General features: G+C 51.9%; 1 protein-coding gene across 4 annotated transcripts in view; it reads right to left on the reverse strand.

Annotated features, from left to right (window-relative positions):
* Capn10 (calpain 10) overlaps positions 1-15,857 on the reverse strand; it is a 41,632-nt gene extending 25,775 nt beyond the window's left edge. Inside the window, exons 1-12 of one of the 4 annotated variants that reach the window (XM_045147611.1) lie at positions 15,687-15,857; positions 12,547-12,678; positions 10,426-10,622; positions 9,456-9,673; positions 7,581-7,722; positions 6,801-6,967; positions 6,309-6,571; positions 5,238-5,440; positions 4,859-5,120; positions 3,774-3,936; positions 3,477-3,522; positions 2,940-3,361 (exon numbers count right to left, since the gene is read on the reverse strand). In XM_045147611.1, the coding sequence (XP_045003546.1) occupies positions 3,343-3,361; positions 3,477-3,522; positions 3,774-3,936; positions 4,859-5,120; positions 5,238-5,440; positions 6,309-6,571; positions 6,801-6,967; positions 7,581-7,722; positions 9,456-9,673; positions 10,426-10,622; positions 12,547-12,678; positions 15,687-15,827 (1,953 nt within the window). In that variant the 5' untranslated portion in view covers positions 15,828-15,857 and the 3' untranslated portion in view covers positions 2,940-3,342. Of the gene's footprint in view, positions 1-2,939; positions 3,362-3,476; positions 3,523-3,736; positions 3,937-4,858; positions 5,121-5,237; positions 5,441-6,308; positions 6,572-6,800; positions 6,968-7,580; positions 7,723-9,455; positions 9,674-10,425; positions 10,623-12,546; positions 12,679-15,686 lie in introns of those variants that run through there. The other 3 variants (XM_004667826.2, XM_045147608.1, XM_045147610.1) reach the window with 3 other exon arrangements.
* Between the last annotated feature and the right edge of the window lie 2,398 nt (positions 15,858-18,255).

An 18,255-nucleotide genomic window follows, 5' to 3' on the forward strand; every position in this document is an offset into this window, starting at 1 on the left:
CCAGGGCTCTCCTTCAGGAGCAGTAGCCAACTGTCTGGTGACAACACTTACAAGATGTACTGTGGCCATGTAGCTCTGGACAGGATGTTGGGCTCTAAGAGCTGGCCCCAAGCAGATCTGTGCCTCCAAAACCAGCTTGGAAAAGCTCACTGGGTGGAGGCTCAGAAGGCAATATTCCTTGGACTACTTCTTGCCTGCTGAGAGGCAAGGCAGCACAATCCAGGGCCCTCCTGTAGGCTGTCAAGTGGAAGGCAAGTCCCTCCCTAAGGTCCCGTGATGCTCCTAGAGTTATCCAGACAGACACTGGGGAGCCAAGCGTGGTGGCGCACGCCTTTAATTCCAGCACTTGGGAGGCAGAGGTAGGAGGATGGCCATGAATTCGAGGCCACCCTGAGACTACGTAGTGAATTCCAGGTCAGTCTGGGCTAGAGTGAGACCCTACCTCAAAAAACCATAAAAAAGAAATAAATTAAGAAAGACACAGAGAGAAAGGAGGACAGAGAGAGAGAGAAGGAAAGAGGGAGGGAGATATGGAAATACTAGAAAGGAAAGAGGCAGAAAATAGTAAGCATGTTGCTAGAGGAGTGAGCAGGAGAGGACACGTTCAAGGAAGGGCCACCATGACAGTGTTCAGCAGGTGCTTAAGGTCTACCTCAGCTTGGAGAGCCCAGACATCATGATCAGGCATTTCAGCCACATGGAGAACACTCCATCTGGCATTGGCCCCTCTAGAGTGCCTACTAGGGTCACTGAAAGCTGGTCCAGTGTCTTAGGGTGACTTCTGCTTCACCAATTCCATTTCTTCCTCTTTCCATTCAGACACCTTGGCCCAAACTCAACTGTAGTGTGTGCTTCTGGAGAAACTGAACAGTCTGAGAAGTGACACTGAGCTGTGCAGCTGGTCACTCAATGCCCACTGGCAAAAAGGACCCATCACTAGTGATGGGACAGCAGGACTGGTCCAGAGTGACAGTCCTAATTCAGTCTACTTGCCACAGTAGTTGTGACATTAAGTCAATAGGTGGCTGTGGGAAGGGGGTGTGCGCATGGGCTCAGTACACTGTGTGTCTACTCCTGTGTATCGTGCGTTCGGCACACCATATGTCCACTCCTGTAAATCGTGCACCCGGCACACTGTATGTCTACTCCTGTAAATCATGTGCTCGGCACACCGAACATCCACTCCTGTGAATCGTGGGCTTGGCACACACACCGTATGTCCGCTCCTGTAAGTTGTATGTCTATTCCTGTATAGATGCCAGAGACTGAGAAGAGCGGGGGTAGGGGAGGTGAGCAGCTAGGAGCCAGCAGCTGCAGATGGGAGGAGAGGCCTCTGGATGAGGCTTGGGGAGATGAGAGGCTGTGGAGCTTAGTAGAAACCCTTAGGGTAAGCCCAGGTCATGCTTTGCCAAGTCCTCAGACCTGCTTCCATGCTAGTTAAGCTAGTCCTGCTGGCCAGCTGGTCGTGGGAATCACCATTGCAGGGCTTAGCTTGCCAAGGGTGGTGGATTTGAGAGACTCCTACATGGCAGGGACACGGTGGTAGCCCTTGTCTACCAGAATCCAGGAGGCAATCACAGGAACAGTGGCGAGTTTGAGGGCCCCAAGGGCTACCAGAGTTATGGCATGCCAACAGGAGCAATGCAGGGGGCCAGTAACCAGGCATCACTTGGCAAAGTCACTCAAGGAAGTAGAGCCCCAGTCTTGGCTGGCATGACATACCTGAAGGCCACAGTAAGGTGTACGTGACCAACACTTCCCCAGGGGTTGTGGCCATTTTCCTGATGGCTGTGTACTGACAAGGGGGATGAAGAGGCATTTGACAGTCAATAGGCATACAGGTTGGCCTATGTGGGCACTGCCTATCACAGTGGGATGGAGGGGGAGGGCCAGTTAATACAGTCCAGCCAGGACCAACTTAGGTGAGTCCACTGGACCCTACAGACCCACCAGAGCCATTCCTGGACTCTTAACATCTAATTGGAATTGGCTATGGAACGACCATTCTTCATCATAACAATGAGATCACAGGAGTACAGCTGGATAGAGGTGGCAGTCAGGAAGGTCCAAGGGGAGTGCAAGTGGGGTCCGTAGTAACTCTAAATATGGGGGGCATGTCCCCGAGGGGCACAGCCCAACTAGGAGCCAAGTGGATGGTACACACCCTATTGACCTGGAAGGTGGCTCTGCCTCAAGGCAGGGTGGGAGCTATGCCCTCCTACTGGGTGCTGTCTCCTCAGAGGGTGAGGGCAGCAGAGCCCAAGTTCACAATGAGGACTTGCTCCACCCACATCCCAGGCCTTCCTGAGGACTCCTAGGAAGGGCAAGTAACCATGACCTCCTGCCCAGCCCTACCACTGCCACCTCCTCCCTGGGGCTTCGGCCACCAGGCTGTCTGTTACTGACCATATAAACTGCGTCTATATTCCTGGGTGTGGAAAACAGTACTTCATGTCAAAGTGGAAGAGCAGTCGAGGTCTGTGTGTCCTGACATGACCACATGCTCCAGAACAGGAGGCCAGTTAGTTCTGGCCTCTGCTTGATCATCCAGCTGCATCAGCCTGGCACTGTCAGTGTGATCAGTCAGCACTTTCAGTGGCCGGTTCTTACTGTTGACAGACTCTCTGTACTGGGTGGGCCTGGCTTCTCCTGAAACCAGCATGGAAGCAAGCAGTTTTTGGAGGTGCTGTGAGAACAGGCCTACACAGGTTCTGACAGGAGAGCTGGGATGGTTGGTTCGCTCTGACCCCTCATAAGGGCCTTCCCTTCCTCCAGTCCAGTCCCTCCTGCTTCCGACCTTGTGCCCACCCCTCTAAATTCTCCTTTCCACCTTCTCCAGAGCCCAGGTTGTCCTCACCCACTTTGGCTCCCACCCAGCCATGCCCACAGCCTGCTCCTTGAAAGCTGATTCAGCCTTGGGCTTTGTGGAACAAGACCAATTCATAACTTCTCCTATTTATTTATAAAATCACATCCTAAAAATATTTCAAGTAATAAACAGTTTCTAACATTTGTCTCAATATGCCCCACCTGGTGTAATGCCTCTGCTATCACGAGAAAATGTGGCCCTGAGACCCTGGAATCGTTTGGTCTCAGATGGGGAACACAGACGGCACTTGGAGCTCCTGCCCCTCCTGCAGCACTTGCTGGACCTCATGATGGTATCCATCCCGGGCACAGCACCTTACTTAGGCCCCAGACTCAGCTGTAACTCCAGAGTAGAGAAGCAGCCTAGGTTCAGAACTGGCTGGCGATGCATGTGGATGCCAGCTGCTGGAAGTGGCAGCTCCCCTGGCCCTAGCCCTGAGCTGGTGCACAGGACAGAATGTGGTTAGGCTTTCATCACTGCCATGAAGGAGACCTGCAGGAGAATGAGCAAGTCTGGTACTACCCTCCCCTCCTCTCCCCACAAGGCTGCTGGGAGGGGCTGAGGGAACTAGGGTGAGCCAAGCCAGGTAGCAGCGCTGCATACAAACCTCCTGGAGGAGCTGGCCCAGCATCTCCCGGCTGTGAATGGACTGCCTGTAGAGAGAGCCGCAGTTTAACCACCAGACACAATCTGCACACCTCCCATCAGGCCTGGGCCCTCTTTAGGGCCTTGGACCTGCAGGGAGTCCCAAGGGCCGTATGCCCACCTCCAGTATCTGCAGCAAGGGAGGGACTTGGGTTTGTGGGGCAGGAAGGGGAGACCCACATGGGAAGATGCCAAGGATCCCACCAAAGCCTGCAGCCCCACCTGTCTATTCTGGTAGCTATGGTCATGGTGAAGGTACCCTCTGTGTCTGGTAGGTAGGTAGAAGGCACAACTCTATAGGACCCCGCAGACAGGAGGCAGAGCCGGCTCACTTCCTGGGCATAGCGATGGGGCACACAGCTTAGGAGAGGCTCCTGGAGCAGCTGGGAGGGTGTGTCCTTGTCCTCACCACCTGCTGGCATCTGAGGAGATGGCGGGTTCAGTTGGGGAGGCCTGCACAGGGTGCCACTGTGTTTGCCCTCAGCCGAGAGCACACTGCCTAGGGTCATAGCTGGCTGACAGCATCGGCTTGGATTGGAGGCACCAGACAGCCCCAAGGTTCCTAAGTCACACACCCTTTTCCTGAGGAAGTACTACTACCTCTTCATGGGAACCAGGTCATCCTTGCCAAAGGCCCTGCTAGTGGTAACCGAGCCTGGAGGAACACCGGGCCACTAGGGCCTATTTCACACACTAACCACTGCCCAGACCCAAGAGTACCTGGATGGGGCCCTGAGCAGGGGTATTCTTCTGAGCTCTGGTGGCTTCAGTAGGTGGCCTGGCCCAAGATCTCAGGAATCTCCCTCCAGACTTCTGGGATACATTGGTTCACCCTTCCCAAAAGGCACAGAACCTTCTTACTCAGAAAATGCTGTTCTCTCCTCACCAGATGACCTGCATTCTAGGTCCATGTGCTTTCATGCCCCACAGGGAGTTCCAGTGGTCTGACAGCACATGGGTCCCTCTCTTCTTTCCTTCCGGTTCTTTTGTCCTCCAGGGCCCTCTCCATCAAAAGCTTAGATCATTGCTTCAGTCTCCCTGGCTCTATGGAGCTGCCTCTTGACAGACCTACCTGGAGCCCTCAGTGACACAGGAAGGGGGTGTGGTAGGACTTGGTGTGGCTCCTTGGGTATATGACCACTGCTTGTAGCACAAATTGGCAGGGCCTCCCTAAGTCACTGCCTGAGGCCACATCCACCCCACAAAGCAGGTGGGGCTGGGCCTTGATCCGGAACCCTGAGTTCCAAAGCCCAGAGTTCTGGGATGCCAAATGGCAGAGCCTAGCCTCTGCATCACAGCAGCAGATGGCAGAAGAGCAGATTCGCTGGGCTGGGGCCTGCTCACCTGGAAGACGTGGAAGCCAATTGGGTGGAGCTGGCTGTCACTGAGCCCGCAGTGCTGGTGCAGGGTGATGCGGACACAGCGGGCACCAGCACCCTCAGGGATGGAGAAGGGGAAGCAGGGGTTGCGGAAGTAGGAAGCAAAGTTCCTGCTGCCCCCTGCTGTCTGGCCAGCTCTCCAGCAGCCCCGCAGCTGCATGGTCTCCCACTCGCCTGCAGGCAAGGCTGCTCTGGGGGAGGCACCCTTGGAGGCTGTCCTGACGGCACTGTGGAGGACAAGCACAAAGGGACTGGGCAGTCTGGTCTGCTGACTAGAAACCACCTGAGTCCTGCCATCAAAGCATCCTCCTCAGGCCTTGACTCAGCTAGCACTGTTTCCTCACCTGAGGGAGACTTTCCCAGTGGAAAAGACTCGGAGGAGGAACTGCCCTGGCATGTCCTTTAGGAAAGTGCTGGGGACAGCCAGGTAGTAGCCTGGGGAGAGCTCACAGCGCAGGTGGACCTCGCGGTCGTATGCATGGCATGTGGTACCAGCAACAGGGGGTGCAGACAGGACCCTGGGCAAGCTGACTCGCCGCTTCTCCACCTGGGAAGTGAAGGCAGAAGGTTCAGTAGAGAGCCACCCCTAGAAGCCTTGGCTGCTGCCTGTCTGCACCTCCCTGCTCTGGCAGACAGGCCTCAAGGGGAGAGCATGTCACCCCCATCCTCTCTAGGAAGTCGGAAATGCTACAGATCCTAGGCTTTCCTCAGCCTCAGCCAGGTGCAGAACAGACAAACCTAGACAGGGCTATGCTCAAAAGACCCATGCAGGCCAATGCAGCATGGGGATGAGTGACCAAGGGACTTTTCAGCAACTTCTACTGTAAGAAAGGAGCCTAAGGTGGACCATACCCATAAAGAACAAGGACAAAGAACAAGGAGGTGTTGAGTTGTTACACTTTGTCAGATGCAAAGATTAACAACCAGCTATGACTGAGCAAGCAAGCAGTAGGTTCTTGACCCACCTAGGGAAAATAGCTACTGGTTCATAAAATTAGCTGTGTCTAGGACTGAATTCAAAACTACTCTATGAAAAAACAAACAAACAAACACTACTCTATGAACTCAGTGCCAAGATTAGATATAGAGGGGACAGAGGGAGGCAGGCAGGTAGGTAGTGACCTCTGGAGGACACAGGGCCCATGGCAGGGTTAGGGCAAGTCCAACCACACCCACATAGCAGCTCCACCACCCACTTCCCATACCCTGCTGCCCACTCCCCACACCTCTGCCTCTAGGGTAGGAGAGGTAAACCTCAGATCAGAGCTGACTGTTGGACCATCAGATGTCTTGAGGCCAGAGGACATGGGAGAAGGGACCCTTGGAGTTCACCTATGTGCAAATGTAAGGTTCCTGTGATCGAGGCTTCCAATGAGCCTGCAAGTCCATCCCCTATGGGACAAGCAGATAGTTACCTTCCAAATATGCAGACCTACGGCCTGGTAGTCCTTGCCTGGGAGGCTTCCTGGGGTGGGGCTGGCACCCATCGGTGCCCGGAGATGGCCCACTGAGCACCTCTGGGGTCTTTGCAGAACTGCCACACACACCTCACTGGGTTCCAAGAGCCGCAGCCAGAACTTGGGGTTGCAGGGAAAGCAACTGTTGTTTCGGCAGCCTCCAGCCGACTGCCCTGCAACCCAGGCACCAGGCAGTGACCGTGCATGGCACAGCACCTTCTCTGGTGGGAGAGCACACGTGTCAGAGATGCCCCCACTGGTGTACTGTTCCACAGGCTGAGGCAGAGCACACCAGCAGTCAACCTGTCCTCCCAGAAGCCCGTCTATTCTACTCCTCCAGTTCCCAGGTCAGCAAATGATGCCCAGGAAAGGCTATGCCAGGATTACCAGTGTGCCTGCTTGCTCAGTCCCCTGACCTCAGAAGGCAGAGTCCACTCCTGCTGGTCTTACCTGTATAGAGGCTCTGCAGGTGTCCAGCCTCTGTGACAGGGTAGCCAATGGTGACCTCATCAAATTCCCTTAGGAACTCCTTTTCCTCCACCCAGAACTCTCCCTCCTTGAGTTGGGACAGCAGCTCAGACTCCTCTGCTGGCTCCACCTGGTTCCACCCTTTGCCCCTGCAGGGAACCTCAAATCAGCACAAGCCTCTTGTGAGAGCTGGGCTACCAACTGCCAAGCAAAGTACAGGGACTCTGGTACAGAGAGCCCTGAATTTCCTTTCAGCCACCAGATGGCATAGCTGCACAGCCCAGTCCCTTGCTAAGATGTGCCCTATGTGAGATGACTTCTCCTTCCCTGGGAATATGAATCCTTCCCAAAGCCCAAAATGACAATGGCCCTCTGGCCTGAGGAGGAGCTGCCACATGGCCTCCACATGGAAGAGAGTAAAGCCCCATTGTGCTTAGCCGCATCAGGCCCAAATGGACTCAGAGGGTAGTCAGGGTCAGAAGCCTGGTCTCAAAAGGGATCCTGGTCCAATCAGATCTTAAAACAGACCTGAGGACTGAACTGTAGGCCGTACACCAACCTGTGGGTACCCAAGATAGGACCTCAGACCCTTGGGTCACCATGACCCCAGCCAGGCCTGCCAAGGCCCAGGCAGAAGTATGGGGTGCTTAAGTATGTGCTAAATGGGTCTTGCTAGAGAAAGCTAAACACCATCCTGACAGCTGGAAGTGACCACTTCCCAGGCCAGAGACACACTGGGGCTGAGGCCGTCCCAACACTTACCCCTCTCTCCAAAGCCCCTGCCAACAGCGCCGGCCCCAGGGGTTCTGTATCCGCAGCAGCAGGATACCCTGGCCACCCCGACTCCAGAGCTCCCTCAGGTCTGAGACGATGAAGGCATGGAACTCCCCCAGCTCCCTGGCACCTGCGTGAGGAATAGCTTGGGCATATGCAGGATACACAGGTGCTCCTCGCCTAAGAGATGCCCTGGGTCTCTACAGACCACAGGAGCTCTGTTCCTAACCACAGATCCTTGGTGACATTCTGTGCCACAAAGGGCTGAGGGCTGGGCCCTGGGCCCACCTCCAGGGCCTGGTGCTTCTCCTTAGTTCCAGTTATCACTGCGTGTGTCAGTAAGGAGCTGCTATGCCACCACTACTACTGTCACTGACATGGCTGATAGCATAAATAACCAAGAGAGTCTTCTCATAGGCAAAGCTAGCCAGACATGGGATACTAGAACCAGAAGTCAACGGGGAGGGCTGGAAGCCAAGAAGTACTCCACTTGGCCAGAGACCTCAGGGCAGAGGGACACTGCTGTGGTAGAAATAGACAGCAGGGCCACTCTGGGGAGCGTGAAGGCCAGAAACGTGGCAGGAGCTCCCAGGCCTCCTGGGATGTCACTGCTTGACGCATGAAGGCCCTGCAGTCCCAGCCCTTGACACTTCAGGGGGCTCTAGCAGCTCTTTGTCAGGGAGAAGACTGCTCCCAAACCAGAAGTACCAGGAATTAACCAGCTCCCGTACTCTTCAGTGGGATTCAGATACATGTGCCCATGGTCTCCATACCGGCCAGGAGGCACCTCATGTGCTATGGCTCTCCACTCCCATCTCAGGATCTGCCTGAGGAGATTCTGGACCAAAGCCTTGCCAACTCTCACACATATATTGGCTTGAGCAGTGTGACCATCAACACATTTTACTTTATTTTGATGTTCACATGTTTGAATCAAAGTTATATTATGAAAACTATCCTGGGGGCTGGAGAAAGAAGTCTCAGTGGTTAAAGACGCTTGCAAAGCCTGATGGCCTGGAATCGATTCTCCAGCACTCATGTAACACCAGATACAAAAAGTGTTGGCACATGTATCTAGAATTTGTTTGCAGTAGCAGGAGGCCCTGGTATGCCCATATTCACACTCTCTGTTTGCCTTTATCTCTATCACAAATAAATTTTAAAAAATGATCCTAAGAGTGATCTAGCTGGGTGTGGTGACATATACCTATAGTCACAACATTCAGGAGGCAAAGGCAGGAGGACTGCTACAAGTTCTTGACAGCTCTGGCTACAGAGCAAGACCCAGTCTCAAAAAGCAATTGTACAAAACAGATCACAAATAGCCAACATTACAGAAAAGATTATGAAAAAAATCATGGCAGGACTATTAATGGAATAAGACATGGACAAAGTTTATGCAATAGCAAAGAAAATGGTACATAATAAAAACAATAAAAAATGTTATATATGTTCATGAAAAGGTGAAAAGTCACAAGTGGTTGCCTTTGGGTGATCCTTTTTCTTTGTAAACAAACCATCCTTAATGAACCTTAATGAATGTCACTAAAACAAAACCTGGGTTTGGACTTTGCTGGGTCACCCCCAGGACAGGTATGCTGATCACCATCAGCTTAGCTGTGGTTCCTACCCTCTGCTCCCTAAGCTTTTCTTAGTAGGAATCATGGCTACTTGCCTTGATCTAGTAAGACTGGTTGAGAAAGGGAGGCTCATTTCCCTCTGGAGAAGGGACAGGGTGTAAAAGACCACTACTCGGCACAGCCTTCTCAAGAACAGATTCCTTCTTCCTCTTCCTGACAAGGCTGTAGAGGCAGTTCTGTGCTAAGCAGTAACCAAGGGAAGAGGGCAGGCCATAAGCCTTACCTGCTCTGGGGCTGAGCACAGAACAGCTGATCAGACACCGGTCCTTCAGGCGAAGCAGCTGCCGACAAGTCCTATGCTCCCGGCCACTGGCTCTGTCTTGCTGGTCACTGGCTCCTGCTACATCCTTCAGGCTCCACCTTTCTGCCAGGCTGCCAGTGAGGTCTACCAGGGCATCTGCCACCTGCCCTGCCCATAAGTGCTCATAGGACCCATGGACCCTAAGGAACCACAAGCATACCCGATGTAAGCTGTCCACTGAGGCTTCCTGCCTTTCCCTGTTGCTAGTCAATCACAAATCATTTTCCAACCCACTTCCACTGGGCCTGGATTCCCCCTCTACCTCCTGCAATATCTTTATCATGTCTAGACCTGATCTCACCTGCAAACAGTATAAGCTATGGTATCCCTATTATCCCTGGCCTTTCTTCAAACCTATCCTACTTACAGGATGGGCAAAGGGTAAGGAAGAAGGGTGCAAAGTTCTATCACTCAAGCTCAAACTCCACTATCCCAGAAGACCTGACTTCCTACCAGTCTTGAGTCCCTCTGTTCAAATGCCTGCCATTCAAAAGGCCTGCTCAATCAGGACTTGAGAGCAGGTCTCAAGACAGACAAGCGCTGCTCCATCAGAGACTCATCCTTCCCCAGGAACTGGGTAAAAGGCTACTTGTCCTGAATGCTTAGACACAGACATGGTGCATTCTTCTGTTGGGGCTGAGGAATGAGGAGGACATGTATGCCATTTCTGTAGAGGCCATGAATCCTGCTGGCCTCACACACATGGAGAAAAAAGCAAGGATGGCAAACCACAAGTCTGACGGCAATGTCCACATCTGGACCTGCACAACTAGCTGCCAGACCCCGAGAACACAGGGTTTACAGCCCAGGGCACATAAGAAGGGCTTCCGGGACAACCCTGGGTGCTGAAGCCACCCATCCTGGCCTTGTCACTTTTACACAGAACACATACTTGGCATAGGCCTTTTCTAGTAAGGGAAGCCAGAACACATCCTCTCTCTGGCACCGGGAAAAGCAGAGTCTCCCTGCAAGGCAAGGCAGACGGTCATCTATGGTCACCTCCTCCCAGTGTCCAAACTGCCAAATACGACAGGTGAAGACGCCACGGTATGACTGTTCAGACCAGCTTGGTTGTCCTGGAGGGAAGACCTATCATGCACAGGGAAGGAAAAGGACAGTATGAGACCCAAGCATTTCCTGCTGCTCCTCAGAATCCCACTCAGAGTGACCTCCACGAAGACATGAATGCCATAGACACCTGGGAGACCAGCATCACCCATGATCCTTAGCCTCCTACAGTGTGGCCATGGGGAAAGCATGCTTAGGGCCAAGTACTCTGTTGGATGCCACACCTAGATACACATGTCACAGCAAACTCAACAAACGGACACAAAATACAGACTCTTCACGTAAATAAATCAGGACTGCCCCTGAGAACACCAAGTGTCCCCAAACCTTAAAGTCAACCTTTTTTTTTTTTTTTGAGGCAAGCCCAACAGACTTTTTTTTTTATTCGAGAGAGGAGGGGGAGGGAGACTTGGCACACCTGGGCCTCAGCCACTGCAACTGAACTCCAGATATGTGTGACCCCTTATGCACTTGTGCAACCTTGCACACTTGTGTCACTGTACATCTGGCTTACATGAGACCCAGAGAGTCGAACGTGAGTCCTTAAGTGTTGTAGGCAAGTGCCTTAACTGCTAAGCCATCTCTCCAGACCTGTTTGTTTGTTTTTGAGTTAAGTGTCTTGCTCTAGTCCAGGCTGACCTGGAATCACTACAGTGTCTCAGGGTGGCCTCAAACTCACAGCGATCCTCCTACCTCTGCATCCCAAGTGCTGGAATTAAAGGTGTGCACCATCATGTCTGGCTAACCATTATGTTTTACTGTCGTAAATAATCATTTAATCTGAATCTAAAACAATCATGACGTTAGTAGGTAAGCGTGACAGAGCCAGCTGCAAATAGCAGGTTGCCACAGGCCTACCAGTGCTTCCTGTTGCTCAGAGCCTAGTGCTGAAACTGCTTGGCCACTGTCCCTCTATATCCATTGCTGGTTTCCTTCAGTGTTTCTTATTTTGAGCCAGCAGTTGGCAAAAGCAGACTCTATACCTAGCTAGATTTGGTGTAGTGCTGAGTGTACCACTCAGGAATTGGGATCAACATTTGGCACCAACACTCTCATTTGCAAGAAGAGGTGGAAGCCCGAAAGGCTGTGAGGGGAGGTAGCAACAGTGGCATGCTTAGCTCAGGGCCTAAACATGAGAGAAACCCCTCACTGCTGCTGTGTCAAATAAAAACTATGAGCAACCACCCAACCTAAACAGCAAGCACCCTGTAGGAAAATCTACAGGACCCTGTTGTAGAGTCTGCTGCTCTAGAGACAGTTCCGACTATTTTCCCTACTGATATTTACAACCTATAGCCAGATGTGGTAGTGCACATGTTTAATCCCAGCACCTGGGAGGCAAAGGTAGGAGGATTGCTGAGAGTTTGAGGCCACCAGGTCAGCCTGGGCTAGAGCGAGACACTACCTTGAAAAACACACACATACACACAACACGCACACACACACCTACAAAGGGAGATGAATCATGACTCAGCGGCTAAAGATGCTTGCTTGCAAAGCCTGCCAGCTGAGGTTCAACTCTTCTACTCTTAGCCACTCACATAAGGCCAGACAAATGTCACTGTGCATGTGCGTACACACAAACACACACACATACCCACCCAAACCTATAAAGAAAAAAAAAAATCAACTAAGGAAACGAATTTCAAACCAGCAATACAGGGCACCTCTACTAACCCTATGCGCCAGGCTGGGCTTTTTATCCCAAATGTATGGCTATGACCTTGCTGAGAGGACACATTTGAGTCATTCGTGTAAATGTTACATATGAATATATATGTATATATAGTCTGTAGGGTCTTAAAACACTAACACTTTGTGCTCCACAGTAGAGGTTTCAACACAGCTACAGACTCATTGCAAACAGTCCCTGCTACCAGAAGAGCTTTCCTGTACTGGGCAAGAAGGAGGAAGAGAGTAGAGAGAGGCATGAAGTGCTCCATACTTGGTCTAGGAGGTGCTGACTCTTCTGCAGGGCAGCACAGGCACACAGGAACCAGCAATCTCCCAGCAGTCCTTGCTTCACCTGTCCTTCCCATGGGTTATCTGGAAACAACTGGGGTGTGGCACAAATTTCCTGAAATAAAGAAAATTATCCTTGCTTAGATCATGCCTGCTGACAATTCTTCAAGCTATGAACACAACGATCCAGGTCAGGCTGGGAAGGCACTTTGTGATAACCTGAACCTCCAGCTAAAGAGGGGAGGCTACTCTTCCCCATAGCCACTATCCTTTAGCATCACCTTGGCTACAAGAACTCTGCACAGCTCTACTCACATTTCTGTCGTCAAGGCCCCAATTCTGGATACCCCTTTTCGAAACAGTTAAGTGTTGGCTTAGAAACCAGTTCCATTTTATACATTTATGATGGAAAATATCAAATGGATCCTCCAAAGTGCTAGAAAGCCTACGGCATCTTTACAAGGTATAATTTCCTATATCCCCAGAATATTTCATACCTTCACCTCCTCTCTCCTCTCAAGCTACATGCCCATGCTCTCCTTGCCCCCATCCCTGAGCTGCTGGCCTATCCTCCTGCTTCACCTGAAGACACACTGTACCTCCCCTCCCCTCCCGCCTTGAAGCTGGACTTGTTCTGTTGAGCCCTCCTCTTCTCACATGTTCAGATATCCCATTACAGGAGCAGATCCTACCAGCATACAGGCAGAAGAAAATCCTCCATCTTTAAGATATTATCTTTGGCACTGTATCCCCTCCTAGGCTCCCTTTGCTAACAGCTCTGAGGAGCTGCTGACCCTACTAACTCCTCCCTTCACTCTCAAAACAGCCTCCTCTGACTGAGAAGTCAATCATGCCTCAAACTGCCTTTATCTTCATAACCTGTTATGTGCATTATATTAATTGCAAAAGATATCTCTTGTCACTGTGCAGCTTTCAGAACAGCTGGCTGCCCCTGCCCTGAGCTGTCATTCTTCTCCAGGACCACTGCAAAAGCGGCCTGCATTCTTGTCTGCCGCTCACTTCCCTCCTGGTGAGCCTCTTTCTTTCCCATTGTTCTTTTTCTGTCTTCTTTACTACTACTATTATAATCAATAGGCAATACTTTCAAATGGCTATAATAATAAAGTACTGAATACTTTTTAGTGCCACCCATCATTTGCCTTGATCCCCAATGAGTGAGCTTCTTAAAACATTAATTTCAATATAAAACTGACAGTCTCTCATTGCCCCCCCCCCTTTTTCATGGTAGAGTCTTGTTCTAGCCCAGGCTGACCTGGAATTCACTATGTAGTCGCAGGGTGGCCTCAGACTCATGGCAATCCTCCTATCTCTCCTGCTGAGTGTTGGGATTAAGGGCGTGCATCACCCCACCTGGCTTTTGGGTTTTATTTTTAAAAACAAAAAATGGAGCCTGGGGGACTGGAGAGATGGCTTAGGTTAAGGCACATGCCTGCGAAGCCTAACAACCCAGGTTCAATTCTCCAAGTCCCACATAAACCAGATGTATATAGTGGCACATGAGTCTGGAGTTCATTTGCAGTGGCCAGAGGCCCTGGCACGTACATTCATTCTCTATGTCTCAAGTAAATTAAAATAATAATAATAATAATAAAGGAGCCTGGCATGGTAGTGTATACCTTTAATCCCAGCACTGGGGAGGCAGAGGCAGGAGGACTGCCATGAGTTCGAGGCTACCCGGAGACTACATACTGAATTCCAGGTCATCATGGGATAGAGTGAGACCCTACCATGAAAAACAAACAAACAAAAAAACACTCAAATTCCAAAATTCCAAAAGCATGGCCAACAGAGTTCATCATGCTCTGGTCTTTGCCTTCTCTCCTTTGCCTCTCAATATTGCCCAAGAAAACCAGACTGCTCCTCAATGTCATCAACAGCCAGAGCCAAGCAGTTAAGACTATGTAACAGCTGCTAGCCATCTACCCATCTCTACTAGAACTGCACTCGGCTCTCTGGGTAGTCTTGTTGAGCAAATAAATAACTTCTAAAAACAACAACAAAGCACTAGGCCCCAAGCATCCCTTGGCGTTGTTTTCTTTAGATATAGATTTTATTTATTTGAGATAAAGAGAGAGTGAGGCAGATAGAGAATGGGTGCCAGGGCCTCTAGCTACAGCAAATAAACTCCAGATGCATGTGCCACCTTGTGCATCTGACTTACATAGGTATTGGGGAAGCAAACCTGACAGTGCACCACAGCTGAAAGAATCAGGAATTAGGCTTTGCAGACAAGCACCGTAACTGCTAAGCCATCTCTCTAGCCCTGAGTTGTGCTTTTTAATGTTTGCAATGAAAGGCATATCCACAAAGTCCAGAACAGAACTTCTATCCCAGCTCTGCCTGTGAACTTGGCCTGGCTCTTCCAGAAGGGCATGAAGGCATGTCACTGCTGTGAGGTGTAGACACAATCAACTCAACAACGGAAGAGGACAGCTAGTGGAAGGTCTGCAGCCTGGAAGCCAGGCAGACGGTTCAGAGACAAGCAAGAAAATAGTAGGGCTTGGTCTGAGTCTCTTATAATACCTTTTCTCACAGTTCACACATGTGTCTTCTGGATCAAGTAAATGACTTATTGCTGCAAGTCAAATTGTTCAACTGAAAACACCTAAGGCAAACTAATGAGTTGATCTGGAAAGTGGCGGTGATCTAAATTTTCTTTCTATTTTACAATGCGTATTTCAGCCCAGGATTCCTGCGCTGCCAAGAGCAACGGCCCCCTCTGGGTCCACCTCTGCTCTTTATCATTTCCTGGCATGTATAACTAAATGCTTAATCCTGTAAGAACATAAAGCCAGGTGCAAAATCACCAGAGGAGTTTGTCATGGCATGCTGAACTTACATTTTGACCAACTCAGGTGACAGAATCCATCTGGAAGTACTCCTTCCGATTCCCTTCTACTCCATATTATAATTTATTGTTAACCTAACTTTGGATTTTGGTATGTTTTCAGTACCCCAAGACAAATGACACTACTGAACATCTCGTTCGGATCCTCTTTCGAACGGACTTGAGGACCTACCGGAGGGGTCAGCCCAGGCCTGCCAACCCGGGAGCCCACCTATTCGGGACACGAAGAAGGCCAAGCCGCCAGAGACCCGCACCTGGGGCCGTTTCCACGTGATGTCCTCCCGAAACTGGGCCAGCGGCGTGGACGAGTTGAAGCAGAGCGAGGAGTCCGAGGCGGGGAATGCGGCGTCCCGGAAGAGCTCCCGCGCCGGCGCCCCGTCCTGGCCCGCCCGCATCGTCGCCGCTCTGGCCTCCCATCTGCGGCCCGGGAGGGAGCGCGACGCCGACCCCGCCGCCCGTCAGCCTAGACCGCGACACCCGCCGACGTCCGGCGGCCGGAGCGCGGCACGCCCGGTCGTCAGGTAACCTTCGGACAGCAGCCGGCCGTGCCGCCCGGACCACGTGGCACCGCCACCCAATCGCGCGCGCGCGCTGGCCAGCGAGAGCAGGACTTCCGGCCGTGAGGGCGGGGCCTCGGGAGGGCTTCCGGGTTCGCCTCCAGCTGCTGGCCCTGCTTCCGCCCGGCCGGCGCGGGAGCACCGCCGCCTCAGAAAGAGGCAGTCGCGGGCACTTTGTTCTCGGACTCTACCGGATCCTGAAAGGCGTCTCGGCTCAAGAAGCCTCGCGGACTACGTATCCCAGCATGCGTCGCCGCTCCCAGCTCGGTTTCTCCCGCGCCTTGCAAATCTGTGGCTACCTCGGTGGGAAGAGTTGGGGCCCACGTGGTGCCCGAGCCGGGGTAGCCGTGTTGTCCTGGGGTGGGAAGCAGCAGACTTTCTGGGGTTGGGCCTTGCCGTGTCCGGCCGTGGGTCTCCAGCAGCTTAATTAAGGTCATAAGCTCAGTATCCTAAGCGGATGTGGCTTGGAGTTCCTGGTCTGAGTGGCTGTCTAGTGGCCTCCCGAACTTGGGGCTACAGATCTCCTCAGTGCCGTGAAGAGATGACCACAGTGACCTTGAGGACCTGCTCAAGGATACTCCCTGGCTGCCCCCTTCCCTTTCTGTTCCCAAATCGGATGCTGACCAACCAAAGCCCCGTTCTTTGTTGCTCCTCCAAGTCAGCTTCTTGGAGGCAGAGATCACACAGGATCAGGCAGTGGAGGAGAAAGACTTCACCCTTTCTAGTGATAGCTGTTTGCCACCTGTTCGTGCTGTTCAGGTGTTGCCTATTCAGGCTGCTTTGGTAGCCTTGGTGGGCAGAGTGAAGTTGGTTTTGTGCAGCTGGGTAGAACAAGTACATACTGCTGGACGAGGAACTGAACCGGCAGCACTTGACCTTCTGCTTGGGATCCTCGGGGTCCAGAGACAGTTGCAGCTCCTCCCAGTGACACACTGTTGTGTCAGCACCAGCTGCACAGCGCTGCAACTTTGTCCCCACCATGCTCCAGCCCCATGATTTGGGTCCCAGGATACTCCTTGCTAAGGTTCTAGAAAAGGCATGGCCACATACTCCAGCACCTCTCTGGGACATTTCATCTGCACTCAGCACTGTTGGTGATGATTTGGGTGATTCTAAGTCTGCCAGGCTGACAGTGCACCACAGCTGAAAGAATCAGGAAGGCTTTAGGCTCTGGTCCACCTGGAGGAGCAAGACATTCTCCACTACCCTGGGTACTGGGCAACTGGAGTATCCCATGACCAGGGACAAACTCCAGAATCTGCAAGGCATAGGACACAGTTGCTACCAGCTAGGTAATATCCAAAGCCTGCAGGATGATTGTGCTTTAGCCAGAGGTGTCATTAGGACAGCACTTGTGCCAATCTGTTCTGACCCTTCCCCTAAATGCTCTGGGGTTCATCCCCTGTCCCTGGGTGCGTTGACACTCCCTCGGCCAGTTTGGAGGGGATTCTCTTCTCTGCTGGCTCATCTCCAGCTTTGCACAAAGAAAAGCCTCCACTCTTGGGGTATCAAGATGGTTTGGAAGTAGTCTCAATGGAGGGATAAAAAGGAGTGTGGAGGTAGCTGTTTCTTTTTTTAAATTTATTTATTTATTTATTTGAGAGCAATAGACACAGAGAGAAAGACAGATAGAGGGAGAGAGAGAGAATGGGCGCGCCAGGGCTTCCAGCCTCTGCAAACAAACTCCAGACGCGTGCGCCCCCTTGTGCATCTGGCTAACGTGGGACCTGGGGAACCAAGCCTCGAACCGGGGTCCTTAGGCTTCACAGGCAAGCGCTTAACCGCTAAGCCATCTCTCCAGCCCTGAGGTAGCTGTTTCTTGACACCAGTCCTTACAACTGGGCTAGAAGACTGAGGCACTTAGAGTCTCAGCCCAAGCCAAGTGTGGTGGGACACACCTATTATCCCAGTACTCAGGTGGCTGAGATGGGAGGATTGTGAGACAGCCTTGGCCACGTAGTAACCACCTGTCTCAGAGCAAACCCCGTCATCTCAGCCAGAAGATCTTCACACGATGGAGCAACAGCACTCATCATGTTGTGTGAGGGCCCTTCAGCTTTATCAGTCTCCATGGTCACTCCACTCCAGTCAGGAAGGACTGTCAGAAACACCAGACTTCTTTCTTTGCAAGCCCATGGGTGTTGAGGGTCCACAGAAATGTGAACCCTTCTTAGCACTTCTGCTTATGCAGCTCTGTGTGTTCTGCCTTGACATCTGCCCTGGTTTTTCAGTGGAATATTTCCTGGTTTCCTCAGCCAGGAGATGC

The sequence above is a fragment of the Jaculus jaculus genome, chromosome 4 (genome assembly GCF_020740685.1).
Source record: "Jaculus jaculus isolate mJacJac1 chromosome 4, mJacJac1.mat.Y.cur, whole genome shotgun sequence".
Lineage (NCBI taxonomy): Eukaryota > Metazoa > Chordata > Mammalia > Rodentia > Dipodidae > Jaculus > Jaculus jaculus.